Here is a 20,223-nt window from a genome sequence, read left to right on the forward strand (position 1 = left end):
AATATTCAGAGACAAATATAAACCGAAATACGAAAGGCCAAAAAAAATTGGTTAAAACACAGTTGAAGATATAGAGTTGTTGGAACAAAAACACGATACATTTAATATGCATAAAAAGGTAAAGCAAGCAGCTGGGCTTCAAAAATCCAACACAGCTAGCAAACTGCAAGTTCAACAGGAGAACATCATCACCGATAGAAATCAAGAAATGTGCATATGGACCAAATACATACAAGAACTCTTTGATGATAATAGGTCCGAACGACCTCCGTTCTACATATTATGTAATGACTACTTACCAATCACATTACATGAAGTGAAAAAACCAATATTACAACTAACAGATGGCAAAGCTCCTGGACCTGACAATGCATATGATGAACTCATAAAGCTATTTAACATCGACGGTACACAACGACTAACAAAAATATTCAATGACATATATTTTTAAACGGCGTAATACCAAGACCATGGCTGAAGTCATCGTTTATTACTCTACCAAAGGAAACAAAATCAGTATCCTGCAATGATTTCCGGACCATCAGCTTAATGAGCCACATTTAAAAGTTATTTCCAAAAATCATACATCAAAGGATATAATAATATGGACTATGCGAAGAAAAAATCAGCCGTACACAGTTTGGTTTTCGGAACGCAGTGGGTACGAGAGAGGCTCTCTTTAGCATACAAGTGCTATTCTAACGATGTAGAGATGTGAATTGCGATATTTTTGCATGCTTCATTGATTACCACAAAGCGTTTGATGCAGTAAAATACGACAAGCTGATGGAAATATTAACAAATATTGGAATAAACACCTGTTACCTAAGAATTATAAGCAATCTTTATTGGAATAAAACATCGTCTATCCGTACAAAGGCAGTAGAATCAGATGATATCAAAATCAAACGTGGGGTCCGACAGGGATGTATACTATCACTTTTGCTGTTTAACATATACTCTGGGGAAATCTTTCAAGAAATAGTAGACGATATTGAAGCCGGAATTCGAATGAACAGAGAATGTATCAATAACATTAGATACGCGGATGACACGGTGGTATTCGCTGACAGTTATGAGGCCATCCAGGAGTTAATGAATAGAGTCACAGAAGTCAGTCAGAGATATGGACATTCACCAAACATTAAGAAAACAAAATGTATGATGATCTCTAAGAAGGAACAGCAAATTGAAAGAATCAGTGTGAATGGTCAACCAATAAAAAGAGTAAAAACATACACCTACCTTGGTACGAACGTCAATGAAAATTGGGAACGTTCCCTATAAATAAAATGTAGGATAGAGAAAGCAAGATGTGCATTTTAAAAAATGGCTAAGCTATTCAAATGTCATTATTTATCAGTACCCATAAAAACCAGGTTACTAAGATGTTATATATTTCCTATATTGTTCTACGGAATTGAGTCATGGACTCTCAGAGACGCTACCTGCAAGAAAATTGAGGCTTTCGAAATGTGACTTTATCGTCGAATCCTGAAGATATCCTGCACCGACACGTTAATAACCAGGACGTTTTATTAAGAATGAAAAAAGGAAAAGAGTTGTTAACCACAATAAAAACAGCCAAAATCGAATACCTCGGTCACATCATCAGGAACAGCGAAAGATATGGGTTGCTGCAATTAATTCTACAAGGAAAACTAGAACCAGGAAGATGAAGGATTTCCTGGCTGAAAAATCTACGTACATGGTTGAACACAACAACCACAAATCTTTTCAGAGCAGCAGTTTGCAAAATACAGATTGTCATGATCGTCGCCAAAATCCGAAACGGATAGGTACTACAAGAACAAGAAGAAGAAAATGTATTTAAATGTATGTGAAACCTGTATTGGAATCAAGATGCCTTTGTTAGAACAGACACTGCTGATATCGAAATCATGAATATTTAAAGAGGCGTTAGACAGGGTTGCGTTTTATCCCCTCTGTTCTTTAACTTATATTTAGACAAAATCTTTACAAATGTCTTACAAGGCGCAGATAAAGGTATATAAGTAAATGGGAAAATTATCAACAATATCCGCTACGCCAATGACACGGTACTAATCGTTCAAAACGAGCAAGATCTACAAACTCTACTGGATAGAATCGTGCAGGAAGGAGAGAGGTACGGTATTTAAGTCAACGAAAAGAAAACAAAAACGATGAATATTTACAAAAGTTATTCATCCTGGGTTACTTTTTTATATAATTACTATCATTAATATTTAATATTCAGACCTTTCTACATGCTACATCGCTAAGTTCATTTAACCCTTAACTGGTCCGGTACTGTAGCAGTAGCGTAACTGGTCCGGCGTAGTCTGCGAAACTACTGTTTTCAAGAAAGCAAAACAACACTCAAAAATAATTTTTTTATTAAGAAAAAATGTTACAAACATACCCTGATATATTTATATAAAAGTGAACTTATTAGATTTGGGCATTATTTGTGTTTATATTATTTGTATAAATATTTAAATAAAACTGACATCCATACAAATATTTGTGAAAAAGTACATAGTTTTGTAAAGTAATTAAAAAAAAATATAAAAAACACTATGAAAAACAAATGTATTCCTAGGATAAATGTTCAAACTGCACACTAAACAAAAAACTAAAATAAGTAAAATAAAAATCGATCAAAAATGTTTGTTTCCAGCATCAGTCAAACTTTACCAATTTTATATGCAATTTTTACATAGTGGTTTTGTACATCCCAACCAAACAGGCTTTTTGCAACGCAAGCACAGGTATCTTGTCATCCTGCGATTTCTACTCGGACACAAACTACAAATCTTGCGTTTTTCTAAAATAACAACAATCGTCTCATTGTCCTCTTGTTCTTCTTGAACTCCAAGTATCTGGCTAATTGTAAGACGTACTTGACGTGGAATGTTCGTCATTGTCATTTGTCTTTTCATGTGATTGCACTAACTGCATAGCCAACTCCAAAGCAAAAACACTTTTTTCGTTTATTACTGGATTGTTTTTGTAACACTGATGTAGAATATATGAATTTGCTATAGAAATGTCCAATATGCGGAAAAAAATTGTTAAGGGCCATCTTCGGGTTCGACGGCTTGAGGTGCTTTTGGAGCATTTCTCATATAAAGAATCTACACCTCTTTATTCTCATTATAATTAGAAATAATTTCTAGTTTTTCATTAGAGGGATCACTATATCGTCTACTATGCATTAAAGATATAAGTACTGTAGCCTTTCCCACTTTTCCTACATGAGAAATTAAGGTACATTCTTCCCTAAATCCATAAATTCCTTCAGGTTTGTTTTGTTGGCCAGAAAAGTGAAAGTATTGAATATAAATGAAATAGCTGCAGTTGGATCATCTTTTTTGCGTTCCTCCCTGTCTTCAGGATTGTCGAATCGGATAGCAAGTAAAAGGACAGCAAATATTTTTTTGCTCATGACTGCTTTGAAGATTTCTCTTCCAGTTCCATCTCTTGCAAATAAACGGTCTATATTTTCGTGACTGGAGTTGAAAATTGCAGTGTAAACAAGGAGTCCCAAAATTGCTCTTAACTCAATAACATCCATTTCTCTAAGATGATGGATAGAACTAGCAGAATATTTCTCACGCATTGATCGTAATTTTGTGTTTGTATTCTGCTCAATATGTTGTAGAATATTATTACTAAACAACATATTCCAAACAGATAAGGGTATCGCAGCCTCGCCGAGCATTTTTGCCTTTGTTTTTAGAATTAGCACTTTTATGACAATTTTGTGTTTACGTGTTCTAGATGAGGGGATAACTTCTGACGTACACTACCTGTGTCGATTTTTACCATAAACATAGGTTTTGTCACTATCACTTACTGCTAATTCATTACAATCTGCAGGCTCCTCAGAATCAAAAAATTCCGAACATGTATCGTGTTCAGATTCAATGTTATGGTCTTCCGAAATATCGTCTACATCACTGTCACTATCACATTCTTCATTGTACCATTTTAAAAGAGTTGTCTCATAATCGTCATCGCCGAAACGCACTCGTTTTGATGGCCCGGCCATAATTTTTAAAAATGCACGACACACAAAAAAGTCACACCAACAGTCCGGCGTCGTCTGAGGAACTACTCTAGGCCTAATTGTTGCGATAACTTTTTAGGAACTGAGAGAAACTTGTTGAAAATACACCCACTTGTCAAGCTCCAATAGTTTAAGGATTAGATAGGGGGACTTGCCTGCAGGCAGTGCCAATTTCCAATAAAATATAATTAAAAATATGGAATCGTCTGTCAGACGACGCCGGACCAGTTAAGGGTTAACATATCACTGACAATTTTTAGGTCATCTGAAATGAACAAATGTCATCTGCTAATCGTAGATGACTAAGCATCTCACTATCGATATTTATTCTTTTATTTTCCCATTTTGTAGACTTCAAAGCATGTTTAAGTACAGTGATGAACAACTTTAGTGACATAGTATCTCCCTGTTGAGCAGATTTATAGTTATTGTAGCATTGCTGTATATATTTTCTATAATGTTGGTATACCTAAAATCAATTTGAAACTCTTCCAGTGCCTTTGGAAGTGCGAGTAGTTCGATAGCATCAAACGCTTTATAGAAGTCTACAAACGTTAGAGCTTGGGGTCTTTTGTATTCTATATATCTTTTAATCAAGACAATGCACTGTAGGTGGTCTGTATCTTAGTTGTTTGTTTCTAATCGATGGGTTATTATCCTGGTTTAGAAAAATATACAAATCAATAACTCTCAATTATATTAACATAGACAATCGAAAATGGTACAAAATGTCATACAAGAGTAAGCATATCGTTAAAATGGTTCAAAGAGAACTGAATAAAGGATATGATTCATATAAACAGTGGTAAGAAGATAATTTAGTTGAATTAAGTAATGAGTAAAACAAAGGAAATAGGTGAAAGAAAATGGAAAATCGCATAAGAAATTAAATCTTAGAACAATGAAAAAACTGATCAAGAATCCTGAATTCTTATCCAATCCTTAAAACGCAATAATAATAAAACAGAAATCTTCTTAAACTAATATTCTCTTAGTTATTCTCTTAGTTATAAGAGTTATTTTATAATTTTATCAAATTGTTTTCACATTAATTATGTAGAAAATATTGCCAACTGGGTGGTCAGTTCGAACTTACGGCATACTGTAGAAACAATAACAATATAAATCTCTATTTTTGGCTAAACACCATATGTATCAGGATCTACACATGTGCTATTTTAGGAAGTAATATTGAAAAGTTCGCCGCAAGACGCTATACGGATCACCGGAAGCGCCGGAACAATCCATCAACTTCTTTTGTACCTTCATTTACGACTGTCATATGTTTTATTTCTTTCTTTGCTGATATTCTGTGAACGCTACCGAGATTTTTCTAAGAACCTCTTCAACTGCTGGCTCTCCGGGTTCCCATGCACCATATGAAAATCGATACTCCCGACATTTTGGCTGAAATTTCATTCTTTCGAATCGAATTCTGGCGACAATGTTATCGGGTGTCTTTCGACCAGGGTGGTAAACGTTTTTGGCAAGTTGTTGATGGGGAAATATTAATTGAGTTTTAATTACAAAAATTTTTTTCACATATCTAGATAATATCTTGCAGATCTTATCTATTATAAATAAACTATTCCTTGTATCACTAAAGAGATGTTTCTTTTTATAAAATAGTCTTATGAAAGTTTATTGCGATTTGTTCGAATTAATTTTTGTTTTCTTTCATATAGAGAAAACATCAAAAAATTTTAAATAATAAAAGAGTAGGTTGTGGCATCTATTTAAATGTCGCTTGTTGGCAAATTAGACATTTCTCAAGTCTTTGTGCATACAGTGTGTCCAATTAAGTCAGCACCATATGGGAAACTTTTTTATTTTTAGTTTTATGAAAAAAGGTTATTTTTTTTTAAAAGCTCTACATGTTCTTAAACCTAAAATACAATCATTAAATATTAAATTTTTTGACTTACACACAAGGTTTGTCAGAAAATGTGAACTGTGGATATTGTAAACTCTTACACAAAATTCATATTTTTTGACAAACCCAATATATGAAAAAATTGATCTGAAAATCTGATGATTGTATTCTAGGTTTTAGATCATTCACAACTTTTTATACAGAATAACTTTTTTTAGTTAAAAGGTTTCCCATATGGTCCAATTAAGTGTTAAAACCTAAAATACAATCATTAAGAACTTTTTAAAACTAATACTTTTTCATAAAACCAAAAATAAAAAATTTTCACATATCGTGCTGACTTAATCGGACACACTGTATAAAGGTTATCTGTGTACGTATTATATTATTTTTCAAAATTTTATGATTTAAAGATAATTGTAAGCAAACTAAGTTATATAGTAATTTTTGTTGTGTTGAATACATATTTAAAGAGGCTACGGCAAATACTGAAGTCCGATTTCTGGTAAATGGGATCATCATCCAGTCTCAAAAATCCACTGCTGAACATAGGCCCCTTCCTCGTGTTTCGAATCCCGTTCCCGTCTATTTTGCGTCACTCTTATCCAGTTTTTACTTTGTCTTCTTAAATCGTCAGCCCAACATGTATGGGATCGACCGACGCTTCTCTTGTCTTCCCTTGGTCTCCATTCCAATAACCTCTTTGTTTATCTCCCATCCGTCATTCTAGCTATGTGTCCAGCCCATCTCTATTTTAGTCTGGCTATCCTTTCGATGACGTCAGTCACCTTGGTTCTTCTCCTGACCTCTTCGTTTTGTATTTTGTCTCGCAGAGTTATTCCTAACATGAATATGTCCATTCTTCTGAGTGTTTCTTAGAATTGACCGTGTCTCACAGTACATTGAACTACTTGGGAACTATAATCAATGAGTCGTGGGACAATACCCAAGAGAATAAATGTCGCAGCGGAAAGGCAAAAAGTGCATTCTTGACTATCAGCTCTGTGTTCAAGAGCTATGACCATACCCTAGAAACAAAAAGAAGGCACCTTAAATTTTACGTGTACTCAGTGCTTTTGTACGGAGTAGAAACGTGAACATTAAAGGCGGAAACTCTATCAAAACTTCAGGCTTTTGAGCGATGGTTATACAGAAGGATCCTGAAGATGTCATGGACAGACAAAGTCACCAATAAAGAAGTACTACGGAGAATGAACACAACCGCGGATTTGGTCAACATCGCGAAGGGCAGTAAGCTGCAGTACTTTGGACATATAATGAGAAATCAAGGCAGATATGAGCTACTCCAATGCATTTTACAAGTTAAAATTGAAGGAAAAAGGGCCCCAGGACGAAAAAGAATATCCTGGCTTGCTAACCTGAGGGCATGGTATAGAAAGACACAGCTATTCCGTATAGCAACCAACAAAGTCATCATAGCCAAAATGATCGCCAAAGGTCGAAACGGACAGACACCCTAAGAAGAAGAAGTGTTTCTGCTCCGTATGCCAACACTGGGGGACCCATTGATCAAATACTTTTCTATTTAGGAATATGGGCAGCTCACTTTTAAAAGTTTCTCTTAGTTTTCTATATACTGCCCACCCAAGACCAATTCTTCTCTTAAGTTCATGGATCAGATTGCCCCTGCCAATAATCGGAGACACACGTATGTCAAGTTTAACAAAATACTTGAGTTTGCATACTTGAAAATAATCCAGGCGTGGCCTTGTTTACCACGCAAAGCTGACTTACTAATAGACCGGTTAGTTATAGGTGTTATAATATAAAAAGAGTAGACGAGGAATCGAGAAAGAATAATTTTATTTCGTTAGTCATTCATAATAGTTCATTTATTCGAGATGTAATTATAGTTACTCGTAAGCTGTAATTAATATATTAAATAATGTCATCGATACGCTATTCCGTGTGAGTATATAAGTAACCAATAAACGAGATACATATCAAGTTTAAGATGTGATTATTACCCATTATCCAAGGCAAGATGTTATTGCATACATTGAAGAAGTACTGCCAATTGATTTATACATTGGCGGTACAATGAGATGGAGGATTCGTTTACCAAGTTATCCAGATATATCTTTATTCTTCCATTATAACTATATATTCTAAACTTTGCCGTATGTATTAGTTAGGAAAATGTTATTATTATCACAAGTCACTGCTTTTATTGCTGGCTTAACTTTTTAGTTCAAAATTTGCAGCCAATCTCCCGTTGTAAGAAGACATTTGGTTGGTTTCGAAGGTCTTTAAAGAATTCCTTGATGTAGCTGTGCGATTTCTTTTGTAAGTATCTTACAAAAATTTTTAAAAATCTTTGTCTAATTCAGTCCTTCTTTTTCTTCTAGTTCCATGACGGTTACACCATTCACAATAATACTTTCTGTTGTCTCCATTAAGGTTTCCTTAAATATTTCTTCTGAATACAAGTTAAAGAGTAAAGGCAATAGTATACAGCCTTGTCTCGGTCTTCTTATTATATTTATTTCATTCGAAAGTTGTTGTTCAACTTTTATTCTTGCCACTTAATGGCAGTATAGATTTATAATTATTCGTAAATCTTAATCGTCCAATCCAGCTGTTTTGAATATTTCTAGCATTTTTTATGCCAAACCTTGTCAAAAGCTTTTTCAAAATCGATCGCACAGGTGTATACATTTTGGTTTATATCTCTGCATTTCTGGATCAGAACTTGGTTACTGAACAAGGCTTGTGAGTAGTACTAATTCTCTCTTGCTACCTATTACTCGCAGGAAGGTCTTCAAAACCTTACACATCAGACTTATTGTCCTATAAGCACTGCATGTCTTTGCGCGATGTTTCTTTGGTATATTTTGGTAATATTCCAATTTCATAAATTCTATTTAAGAAAACACACAGTGCTGTAATTTGAATTTTCTTCCAAAAACTTTAGTATTTTAGCACTTACTTAATCGGGGCCAAGTGCTTTTCCATTTTTTGCCGTTTGAATTGCACATGTAAACTCACTTTCATGTTATAGATGGACCTGTTATATCAATCGGTGTATAGTGTTCTATCCTTTCATCTTCAAATAATTCAGAACTGTAGTTTTTTCATTAGTTTATCTGTTTATTGCTATATAATATTCTGTGTCCGTTTTTGTCTTCTAAACTTTGGGATAGTTGTTTCCGTTTATTCGATCCGTTCTGGGAATTTCCTTTAATTTCTTGTGCAGATGGAATGCATCGTGTTTCGTTTCATAGTATTCAATTTCAATGAAATTATGTTTTCGCATGTCTGATCTTCTGCCTGATTATTTCGTGGATCCTCTTGTATTCGTTTTTATCTTTATTTCTGACTTCTCTTATTTGATCCATGTGTCTCAGTACTTCTTCTGTGATCCACCCTTGTTTTATTTTTGTTTTTAGTGCACTTAATTTTGTTTCTTAAACGGTTTTTATTACATATTTAATTCTCGTCCAGTTTTCCTCAGTGCTTTCATCTTTGCTGGATCTTAACTTTATTTTCTGGTTATTTCTTGTTTTACGGTATCATTAAACATCGTTATTTTATCAATAGTAACTGTTTACTTATTAGTCCTTGTAACTCTTTTCAATTTCAGTGTTAATTTTCTCACCAAAATATTGTGACCTGTTGGTACATCTGCACTTGGATATGTTTTGACTGCTAATACTGAATTTCCGTATGTTTTATGTATATAATATATATGAAATCTATTTGGTTACGAACCACTCGTTTAGGTGTATCTTTCGGTGATCTCCAGGTTTAAAGACGACGCTTTAGAAGTTTGACAATTGTGTTTATTATTACTAGATGATTTTCTACACAAAAAGATGCCAACATATCTCCTCTTTTATTTCGTATTCCCAGACCATATTTTCCTATAATATCTTCCTGTTCTCCAATCTTCGCATTAAATCTTCTATGACAATATTGAGCTCATGTTTCTTTGTAGGTACTAATATTTTTTCTAGATCATCATAGACTTTTTCAATATTTTTTTCTTCATAGGCTTATGTGGGTGCATATGCTTGTAATATATTCACATTTATTGTTGTTGTTTGTACTTGTAACATTAGTATCCTGTCTGGGAACAGAACGACGTTTTTTACAGCCTTATCTATTTCCTTTGTTATAATTATTGCTACAACTTTTTTCTGCTTTGAACTGCCTTCTCCTGAATTGTATACAATGTGATCGTCTATAATTACTTTGCCAGACCCTGGCCATCTTATTTCACTTATTCAAAGTACACTCATATTTAGGCGCTTCATTTCTATTATGGTGTTTTGAACCTTTCCTGCTTCGTATATGCTTCTTACCTTTCATGTACCTATTTTTCTGTCATCAAAAAATGTATTTATGCTTCCAGCTGGTCATGAAATTCTTAGCACCAATGCTCCATTTAAGGAGCGCCCGCATTCAGTGTCGTTGTATTTATCAGCCATTTCTATGAAGGTTTCTTGAAAAAGTTAGACTCGAGGTGGTTTCCTGTTGCCTTCACAGAGTGTGTATTAGAAGGAAATATAGTGACTCGTCTGCCCTCGGAAACCAAATACGAGTAGCCATTCGGGGTCTAAAGAAAAGCCCGGTAGGAAAGATGAAAGACATCGAGACAAGTTGAAAAAGAGTAACATTAATTAATTAACTGTATGACTCGTCCAGCATGTCATAGCTTGGAGGATAGAGTATCTGTCATTTTTACAATGTGGAGACCCCAATGTCGATGGCCTGACTTGGGACACTATTGTGGTTTTTATTTTTTAGGCGTGTTTTTCGTATTCAGTCCGCTATAGTTTTTTTTTCATTTTTTTGGCATGTTTCGGTCAAACTTTTTAATAGCTCCAGTTTTCTGTTGGTTTTTTGATATTTTCTTCTGTTTGCATCTGAGTTTTCTAGATTCGTTTATTATTTTGTTGTGTAGGTCATCCATGGCTGTCGTATTCGCTATTTATATTTCTTGGATATTATTGAATTTTTATTAACAAATCAAATTAAAATTTGTTTTATACTTTCTCATAGTGAGTAATTATTTTATTCAGTTTTTGTGGTTATTTGTATTTAATTTAGTATTTTAATAGTATTATCACTCACATTTTTTTTCGCAATAATTTAATATCAGATGTCACACGATGATCATTTCAATTTTTTTAACTATCATATAACAGAACTATTACTTAGTAATACGTCTTACTAGGAAGTAATTTTAGTAATGAGTAATCTGGTTTTTACGTTCCCCCAGGAATTTCTGGCGTTACTTAAAACTTATATAACAACCATGAAATTCAATCCTACCATCCTTATTTCATTACTAACACACATTTAATAAAATCCCAGGGGGTATACTATAAAATATAATGCATATAGTGACGATTTAAGAAAAAAGTATCAATAAACGTAAATAAAATACAAATTATTTTAACGTACCGTTCTTAAGTGAAATTTCTATGTAAATAATTATTCGTAATAAGCTTTTTATCCAAGTCGTTTTTAAATACATTTTTCAATTTTAATCTTAACAACTGTCTTAATAATTATACTGGCAATCTGGACAAGTTATTACACATTTTAATGAAATCAAACATTATCATAAGGAAACTAAAAACATACTATTGGGAAAAATTATTAGCTGAAAAGATAGCGATCTATATTGTAGACCAAATGTGGAGAAGATTCTACAAAACAGAAAAAAAAAGATTAAACCGCAATAGCGGATGTTCGAGCGACTATACAAAAGTTAAAAAACTGATGAACACTAACCATCAATAACACCAATTCTCACACCAAATACGAGGAAGCGAGCTGGAGAAAAAACTTATCAGCTCATTTTAAAAGTTTATAATTTTGGGGTCATACCAGATTAAAGGAGGAAGTGTTTCTATAAATGTGACAACAAGTGAAGAACAAGGATTTAGAGCTAATAGGTCAATGGTTGAACATATCTTATAAGTATATTATTCTTTTTGTTTTCCGTTTTTAGGGGTGCTGTTCTTTACTCTTATTCGCACTCACTTCTGTCCATCGTGTCTTCTTCATTTAAACCTTTCTCTCTCTAGTCCTCTGCTACAAAGTCCTTGCTTCTTCCTCCCGTTTTTCTTTTACCTCTTCTTCCCTCAACTTCTAACAGCTTTATGTTTTGTCTTATTTTGTCCGTAGTTCTCATTTCTACGTCTGACGTGACCAAACCATTACAGTTTTTGATCTTAAACCTTTTTGAAACTGTAGTCGCTCCGGCTCATTCCTTAATCACATCGTTTCTGATCTTGCCCTTTCTAGTTTATCCAACATCCACCGCAAAATTTTCATTTCAGCTACCTTCATCTTCTTTTCGTGAACCTTCTTTACAGGCCACACTTCACCGCCATACAACAATGAAGACTTTACCACACCCTTGTATTTCTTTCATTTGAGTAGCTCCGTCATACATATCCTTCGCGAATCTTGCCCACTTTCTTTCCTCATATATCTTACATTTGCCACAACACATCAATCCCTTCCTTTTCTTTAGCCTTTAAAACCTCCACAGGTACTTCATCACGTCCCACTAACTTACAATTTTTCATCCTATTTATAGCCTCGACTACCCCATTATCTCCATATTCTAATTACCTCTATATTCTCATTTGGGGTCCCGCATCCTCTGTCTCTGATATTCTTCATTTAACTTTCTAAGGGACTCTTCATTTCAACTTTCTAAAGTACTCATACCATTTTTCTTTATTTTAACATCGTATTTTAACATTCTTCCATGCGCACTCCTACCCTGCCGCACATGAGTCAAGTTTTTTTATGACTTTCTACTGTCATCCCCACGGACATTTCGAACTTAGAAGAAGAATTCATAGAGCTTTGCAGACGATCTCTATTAGCCGTAAAATTCTTATCCTTTAACCTCCACCACTTGCTTTCCTTTCTGACTCACCCTTATTTTCGTATCCACTATTATCGGTCGGTGTTGACTAGCTACACACACCTTTTATCACTTTACAGTTTCTAATCCCTTTCAGCTGGATTCTTCCACACAGCACAAAATCTATCGGAGCTTTTTCCCCCGCTACTATAGGTAACCTATTGGTCTTCAGTTTTCACAAAGCCACAGCCAAATCTCATGTTACCACAAAGCCAATCACGCTATTTATTTCCTTTATTATTACTTATTTCCATCTCCCAACGTCTATAAACTCTTTCAACCAATATGTCAATCCAAATTACTTCCAATAAAATACTGTTCATCTACAGGAATCTCGATCGCCTCGTAATCAATATCGTCTACTATATGTTGTGACGTACAATGCAGTAAAACGATCTGAAACCAGCAAAATAGGAAGATACTTCAAAAGAAATGAAATAAGAATCCTAATGAGAATAACAATAAAATCATAGATGGATAAAACAGGGACTAATGTGTATATGTAAAATAAAAAGGAAGAATAGCCCGAAACAGATTTTCAAGTGGAAAAAGAAGCATAGGAATAGTTTTAATGATGATAATATATCATCATTAAAACTATATAAAACATTATATTTTATTAATATGACAAAGGTTGGTGAAGACAAAACACAGGCAATATGCCTTAATAAAAGAAAAACACCTATTAGTTTCTGATGTAAGTATGAGCCTTATCATTGGTTCTACCCTATACTACACTTCTTTGAAATGCATTTTGATATATTCTACATTCTTCAAGTCCTACACCTTTTTCTTCTAGATCATTGGCGATATTATGGAGTTGGAGATGGAGTTATGCTAATGTTTTCATTTACTATTTTTTTGAAAGTTTGCAAATTTTTCTTCTTGTGATTTGCGTAGAGCATATTCATTTCCCAATTTTCAATGTTTGGTGATATGGTTTATTATTCCCTCCTCCTTCTGGCAGCTGATATAGTACTATGCACCATACACAAAAAATGAGATATCTTTGAATGTTCTAACCACAGAGGAATAATTACGCTCCTAAATGCAGCGTATTGAATGTTCTCCACTATTCACTTGATATAGAAAACGCCGTCATCGAAGCAGTTAATAAATTTGTATACGTAGGAGCACTCATCAACACTGAAACTAATACTACCGTAGATAAACTGCATAACTTGCCTAGCCAACAGGTGCTATTTTGGTCTCAATCCAATTTTTACAATTGTAGAACTCTACATAACATCCTAGTATTTGGTACAGCGAAGTGTGGAGAAGACGATACAACTTCAAATAGAATACACCAGAACCAGATATCGTAAAATACATTAAGATAGGACGTCCATCTGACCCAGATAGACAAACGCTCCTTGAGAGACCCATTGGTAAAAAAATGTTCCCAGAGAGCATCGATGAAATATGAGAATATGGGAATACGTGCTTGGCGGAGGAAATCGATGAATATGAACAACTGGAGAGGAATTCTTAAAGAGGCTAGGACCCAACAGGATTGCACAGCCTGCATGATGATGGCGATGATGATGATAATTATCAACCGCACTTCTTTTTCTAGAATGGTACCTAAATCTTTATTTTGAATTGTATGTTGTCGTGTAAGCTAACGTTATTTTGATTATTCTTTGTTCTTATTTTATTCTTATTGTTGTAAGAATATTTATTTTGTTATTTACTGTTATCAATCCTCCTGAAGTCGGCATTTTTTTATGATTTATTCATTTTTTTACTAAAATCGCAGCGCCTTCTGAACAACAGCCAGCTAAATTTATCCATAAATTCATCCAGAATATTGATGATTGTTCTCAAACCTTCTGTGTTCTATGACCCCATTTGCAGGTTATCCCTTTTATTATTAGCAAGATCCATTAAGTTGATTAGTTTTGATGCACTTTTGTACTTCCAAATATGTTCTTATATATAGGAGTTCTGAGTTTAGATGTATTTTTAGCAGTGTTTTTAATATTTATAGGAATTGTAATTTCTTCAATTACATTTTTTTGCAAAATTTTCTATTGAAAAGTCTTTGACACTTGCTTCCCGTTTTTCTGTCTTAGCAGGTCATTCAGCTTGTCTCTTTAATAAATTGCGCAACTGATATTATGATGTAAAAGTTATTTAAAAATTCCAGTAAAGTTATCTGACGCCCATGGTAAATATTTGCAAAGTAAGATAGAAGTTGATAAACATATTTTGATATCGTCTGTATATTCTCGTATTTCATTTAAATGGCGAAATTATTAATAATAATATACGTCATATTTAAAGTCCACACAAAATGTGTGTTAAGGTTAATAATCAGGCAAAATGTGACAAGTAGATATGTGGAGATATATCGATGCACACGTTAATACAACTAGTTAGTTTATTCGTTAACAACCATATTTTTGTGATATCTCAATAAACATGTAAACTCCCATTTATTTTAGTGAACATATTTCTGACATTTTAAAATAATAAAAGGAAACCTTTTTCTTCTTATTTTCTTCTTAAAGTGCCCTCTCCTTAATGCAGGTTCACTAATGACTACTATTTGTTTGCTTATTAGTATTTGTCTGCTTATTACTATAGTTTGCAATTGCAAACTCTTGTCTATCTTCAGCTGTTCAAAATTTAGCTCTGTCTAATGTCGGATGTTTCTTAGCCACGTTAGTCTTTTCCTTCCTAGCCCTCTCTTTCCCTCGATCTTTACTTTCACTATTAGTAGGTTAAGCATATTGTTACTTATTATTTCTCAGTATGTCGCCTAGGTATGATGATTTTTAACATTCACTGTGTTGAAAAGTTCGCGGTCCTTGTCTATTCTCTGCAGCACTTCTTCGTTTGAGCTATGCGATGTGCATGAAATCTATAGTAGATCTACATTTCAAAGGCCTCCAATTTGTTTACTGTTGATGTTTTAAGGGTTTTAAGGAAAGACATAGCATTTTGATAAACTTAGTCGTATTTCGAGTTTTAATCGAGAATCACAATGCAGTTTGTTTTATTTTTTGCAAAGATTTTCTGGCCTGTTTTATTCTCTATCTTAATTTTAGATTAGGATTTAGGCTGCTATCGATCCAATATCTCAGGTACTTGTACTAGTTGACCTGTTTATTACCAATGATCAATTAACACCGTATCATCGACATATTTGATGCTGTTGATATTTACGCCGTTCACCTTGACTCCATCCTTGAAATCCTCCAGTGCCTCTTTAGTATATGAATATATCTTTCTGTTGGTAGTAGCATTTTTGGGAAAGGAACAAGTAAACTGAACAGGGCTTCTCTCGTTCCGATGCCGGCTCTGAATCCAAACTAATCAACTCCTATGATTGTTTCGCACTTTTTGTAGATTCGGTTATACACGACTTTTAATAGGTTGACTGTCAGTGTTAAAACTTTAATACAAAGCACGTGGTGTTCGTGTGTATTAAGGTATAAAAAAATGCTTATTAAAAGCTTAAATTTTTATTTTAAAGAAGATCTTTTCGGAATTAAATCATTCCATCATCAGTTTAATAAAAAGTTGTTAAAAACATTGTATGGCCACATAAAAACATTGGAAGGACATCCGTATTAAAAAACAATCCTCATGGTATTTATCAAGGTAAATGCAATAGACTGTTAACTTGTTGATTATTAAAAACTGAAAATGGGGGCATCTTACATGACCCCCTGTAGCTGGTGAGGTTTTATCGACTTACATTACCTCTGATCTGTGCTGGAGTCTTGGGCTAACTTATGGGATGTCCTTCCAATGTTTTTAACTAATACGGATGTCCTTCCAATGTTTTTATGTGGCCATACAATGTTTTTAACAACTTTTTATTAAACTGATGATGGAATGATTTAATTCCGAAAAGATCTTCTTTAAAATAAAAATTTAAGCTTTTAATAAGCATTTTTTTATACCTTAATACACACGAACACCACGTGCTGTATTCAACAGGTATACTAGCCACTCCTGGATATCTCCACTTCATGGTTTGTTCCAGTTTCACTTTTAATTTTAAAACTTTAATGTTTACTGCCTATTTTTTTTTGGAAATACTGTCTTATGTGCTTATAAAGTTAACGTGAATTTGGAAATTTAATTATTTTTTATTTTGATTGACATTTTTAGCGTATGTATTATAAGATACACTGACCTCTGAGATAGTTTTTCCAAAAAAATAGGTGTAGACTGTGACTAACCGTTTTATTTCAGATGGCGAAACATATTAAAAATACTTATAGAAAAAACATTTTATTACTCCACTTCTAAATCTCCACAAAAGAGAATCATTTTCAAAACTATTAACACTAAAAATAGTGTTAATAGACTGAGACTTTTCAGTTACCTATTTAGAAAAACAATTGTACCTAGTAGTATAGCTATAACTGCTTACTAGGTATACTATATAGGAGTAAACAAATAATATCTAATAATGGACTTTTCAAGTGACGATTCGTATGACGATCCTGATTTTAAGCCAAATGAGACAGACGAATCAAATTCAGATTCAATTGAGTATTTTGACGAAGATTATGATCATGAATTGACTCTACTAGTACCTCCGTGAGCTTCTTGTTCAACCTTCAGGGATGACAACAATCAATCATGTACATCAACAGCTTTAAACGAAAGAGAGTTAGTTGAAAATCAGCTAAAGAATGTAGTCTGGGAAATGTGTCAAGAAGATAATCCAAATCAGTTTAAATTTATTTCAGAATACAAAAGTGGTCTTAAAGCAGTAGGTACACAAAGCAGTGTTGCAAATGCTGAACCATTGGAATATTTCGAACTATTCTTAACTGACGACAAAATTAGTGTAATAGTTGATGAAGCAAATATTTACGCTGCTCAAATACTTACGACTGATCAAGATATCTCTCAGCGATCCAGACTTCATCAATGGCGATCAGTTAATAAAGCGGAAATATATCGATTCCTTGCTCTTGTTGGATGGATGGGATTGGTGAAAGTACCAGTTTTTTGCCACTATTGGTGAACAGAATTTATATAATTTCCCACAAGGTCTGTTATGTCCAGAAACAGATTCGAAATCATTTTGAAAATGATTCATTTATCGCACAACACGAAAGGCCCAGAAAATTACCGTTTATATCAAATACGAAATGTTAAAAATATGTTTATCAGCAATTTCCAAAAAAATTATACGCCTGTAAGAAAAAATTGTATAGATGAAAGTCTGATTCCATCGAAAGAACGATTGCTCTTCCGACAGTATATACCCAATAAACGCCACAAATATGGCATAAACATTTTTGTGTTGTGACAAAGGATACACCTGAAATATGTCAATATGCTGCGGAAGATCAAAAAATGGAGTGGTTGGCGTTGCTAGAGTATAGTAATGGAGCTCATTGACGATTTTCTGGATGAAGGTAGAGTTTACACGGACAATAACTACTACACTAGCATTTCATTGGCATATTTTGCTGAACCGAACTACCCACTTAGTTGGTAGACTCGATCGGAAATATTTGCCACAACATGTTACTGTCAAACTAAAAAAGGGAGAATTTGCTACCAGCACGAGTAAAGATGGTATTAGTATTTTGAAATGGAGGGATAAGAGAATTGTTTATGTCCTTACTACAAAAGATTCAGCATTACAGATTGTAGAAAAGACTACACGTTCTGGAAGTAACATCACCAAATCCAAGTGTATAGTTGACTATAATACAGAAAAGTCTTCGATCGATTTAAGCGACCAAATGGCGTCATATAGTACAGCATTGAGAGGCATTGAGACGCTGTACCAAGTGGTATAAAAAATTATTATTTGAAATATATGGGGGAGCAGCATCGTTAATGCTCATTTTCTATACAACAATAAGGATTTGAGAATGCAGAAGTTTCTTAAAATTACTGAATTTAGGGAACAGGTAATCCGTTCTTCTTCTTCGTCTTCGCGCGACTAGCATTACTCCTGTTTGTCTGCCTCTTATTCTGTTTCAGACGTTGTTGACTGTACATTATCTTTCCACCTTTTTGGCGGTCTTCCAACGGGTCTTCTGCTATACGGCTTGTTGTTTTTACACATGTTCGCTAATCTATTTGTAATCCGTTCTATGTTGCAAAAATACTCAACTGATGTATCACCGCCAAATCCGCGTAAGCCTGAACACAAATTAATTCAAAACATGATTGGAGATCCACCGCGAAAAACTAAAGAAAGGTGTTCAGAATTGTACAATAGTATGGCAAAAAAGGGACTGTGGTTGACGTAAAAATCAAATTTGCAACTCAAGTACAAACAATATGCACCGGATGCAATAAAATGTTTTGTTTAGTTTGCTTTAATAAATATCATTAGTTATTTTTTTGAAAATAATAAGTTTTTTCATTAAATATTTTATTTCTGTAATATTTACCAAAAAACCCATAATATCCACAATTTATTCACATGAGATATCTGTTGGGGCCACTACTTCACGTCTCCAATGTAAAATGCATTAAACTTTGTAATCTATAGGCTCACAATATAATGGTCGACTGGTGTGTCCTATAAGAAACATTAGTCTCTCGCAGAAGTCTAGCGTGTGTCCTACTTCCTTTTATTGAAAAATTAGGGATTTGCAATGTCTAGTGTCTAGTGTGTAATTTTTTTTATATTCTCTGGCGATTTTGTTTAAGAATAGTTCATTTTACACCATGTAAACAATTTTAATAAAAATCCTCTTAATAAAGTTAGTAATAATAGGGTGAGATTGGTCTTTATTATTACCTCCATTCTATTTCAGTACTGAAATTATATTACGTTTACTCATTATTGTTTTGAAGCTATTTTCTTGTGGCATTTTAAATTAATTTATATTTAAATGGGAATAAGCCACAATTAAAGGTTAAAATACGTTTATTGACGTTTCAATTTCCACTTCGGAAATCGTTCTCAAAATACAAACATTAATAAATTAAATAAATTTTGTTTTGTGAAAAATTCTTCTAATAATTTAATTTTATCTGACTCATCTATATTGACAATTCAGATATACCTTATACATTTTAAAGTAGACGACTTTAAAATGATATTGCCAATATTGTTGAGTTGCGTTCCTGGGACGACTTTACTTATAAGATAGTTCATTCGATTACATGAAATCAACTTTAACTTGAGAATATCCGTCAGAAAAGATCATAACATGTAATTCGTCTTTAAAAAGACAAATACATGCCATGATGACAGTAAAATTCTCCTGTTAGTGATTCCATAGTAAATTATGAGGGAAAAACCAGGAAAAAAACCTCATAATACTATCCCGACATGGTAAGTATTTGATCGTGCATTTAGTTTACCTTCAATAAACACCAAATTCCAATTTTATATGTTTGTTATTTAAAAAACATAAATGATGTATTCTCTATATGTTACTG

At 33.6% G+C, this 20,223-nt stretch overlaps 1 protein-coding gene across 1 annotated transcript; it reads left to right on the top strand.

Moving 5' to 3' along the window:
- The first annotated feature begins 18,224 nt into the window (after positions 1-18,224).
- On the top strand, positions 18,225-18,620 carry LOC140434505 (uncharacterized). The gene has a single exon (XM_072522826.1). It carries the CDS (start codon positions 18,225-18,227, stop codon positions 18,618-18,620), a length of 396 nt encoding a protein of 131 aa, XP_072378927.1.
- The last annotated feature ends 1,603 nt before the right edge of the window (positions 18,621-20,223 follow it).

The sequence above is a fragment of the Diabrotica undecimpunctata genome, chromosome 1, assembly GCF_040954645.1.
Source record: "Diabrotica undecimpunctata isolate CICGRU chromosome 1, icDiaUnde3, whole genome shotgun sequence".
In the NCBI taxonomy this organism is placed as follows: Eukaryota; Metazoa; Arthropoda; class Insecta; order Coleoptera; family Chrysomelidae; genus Diabrotica; species Diabrotica undecimpunctata.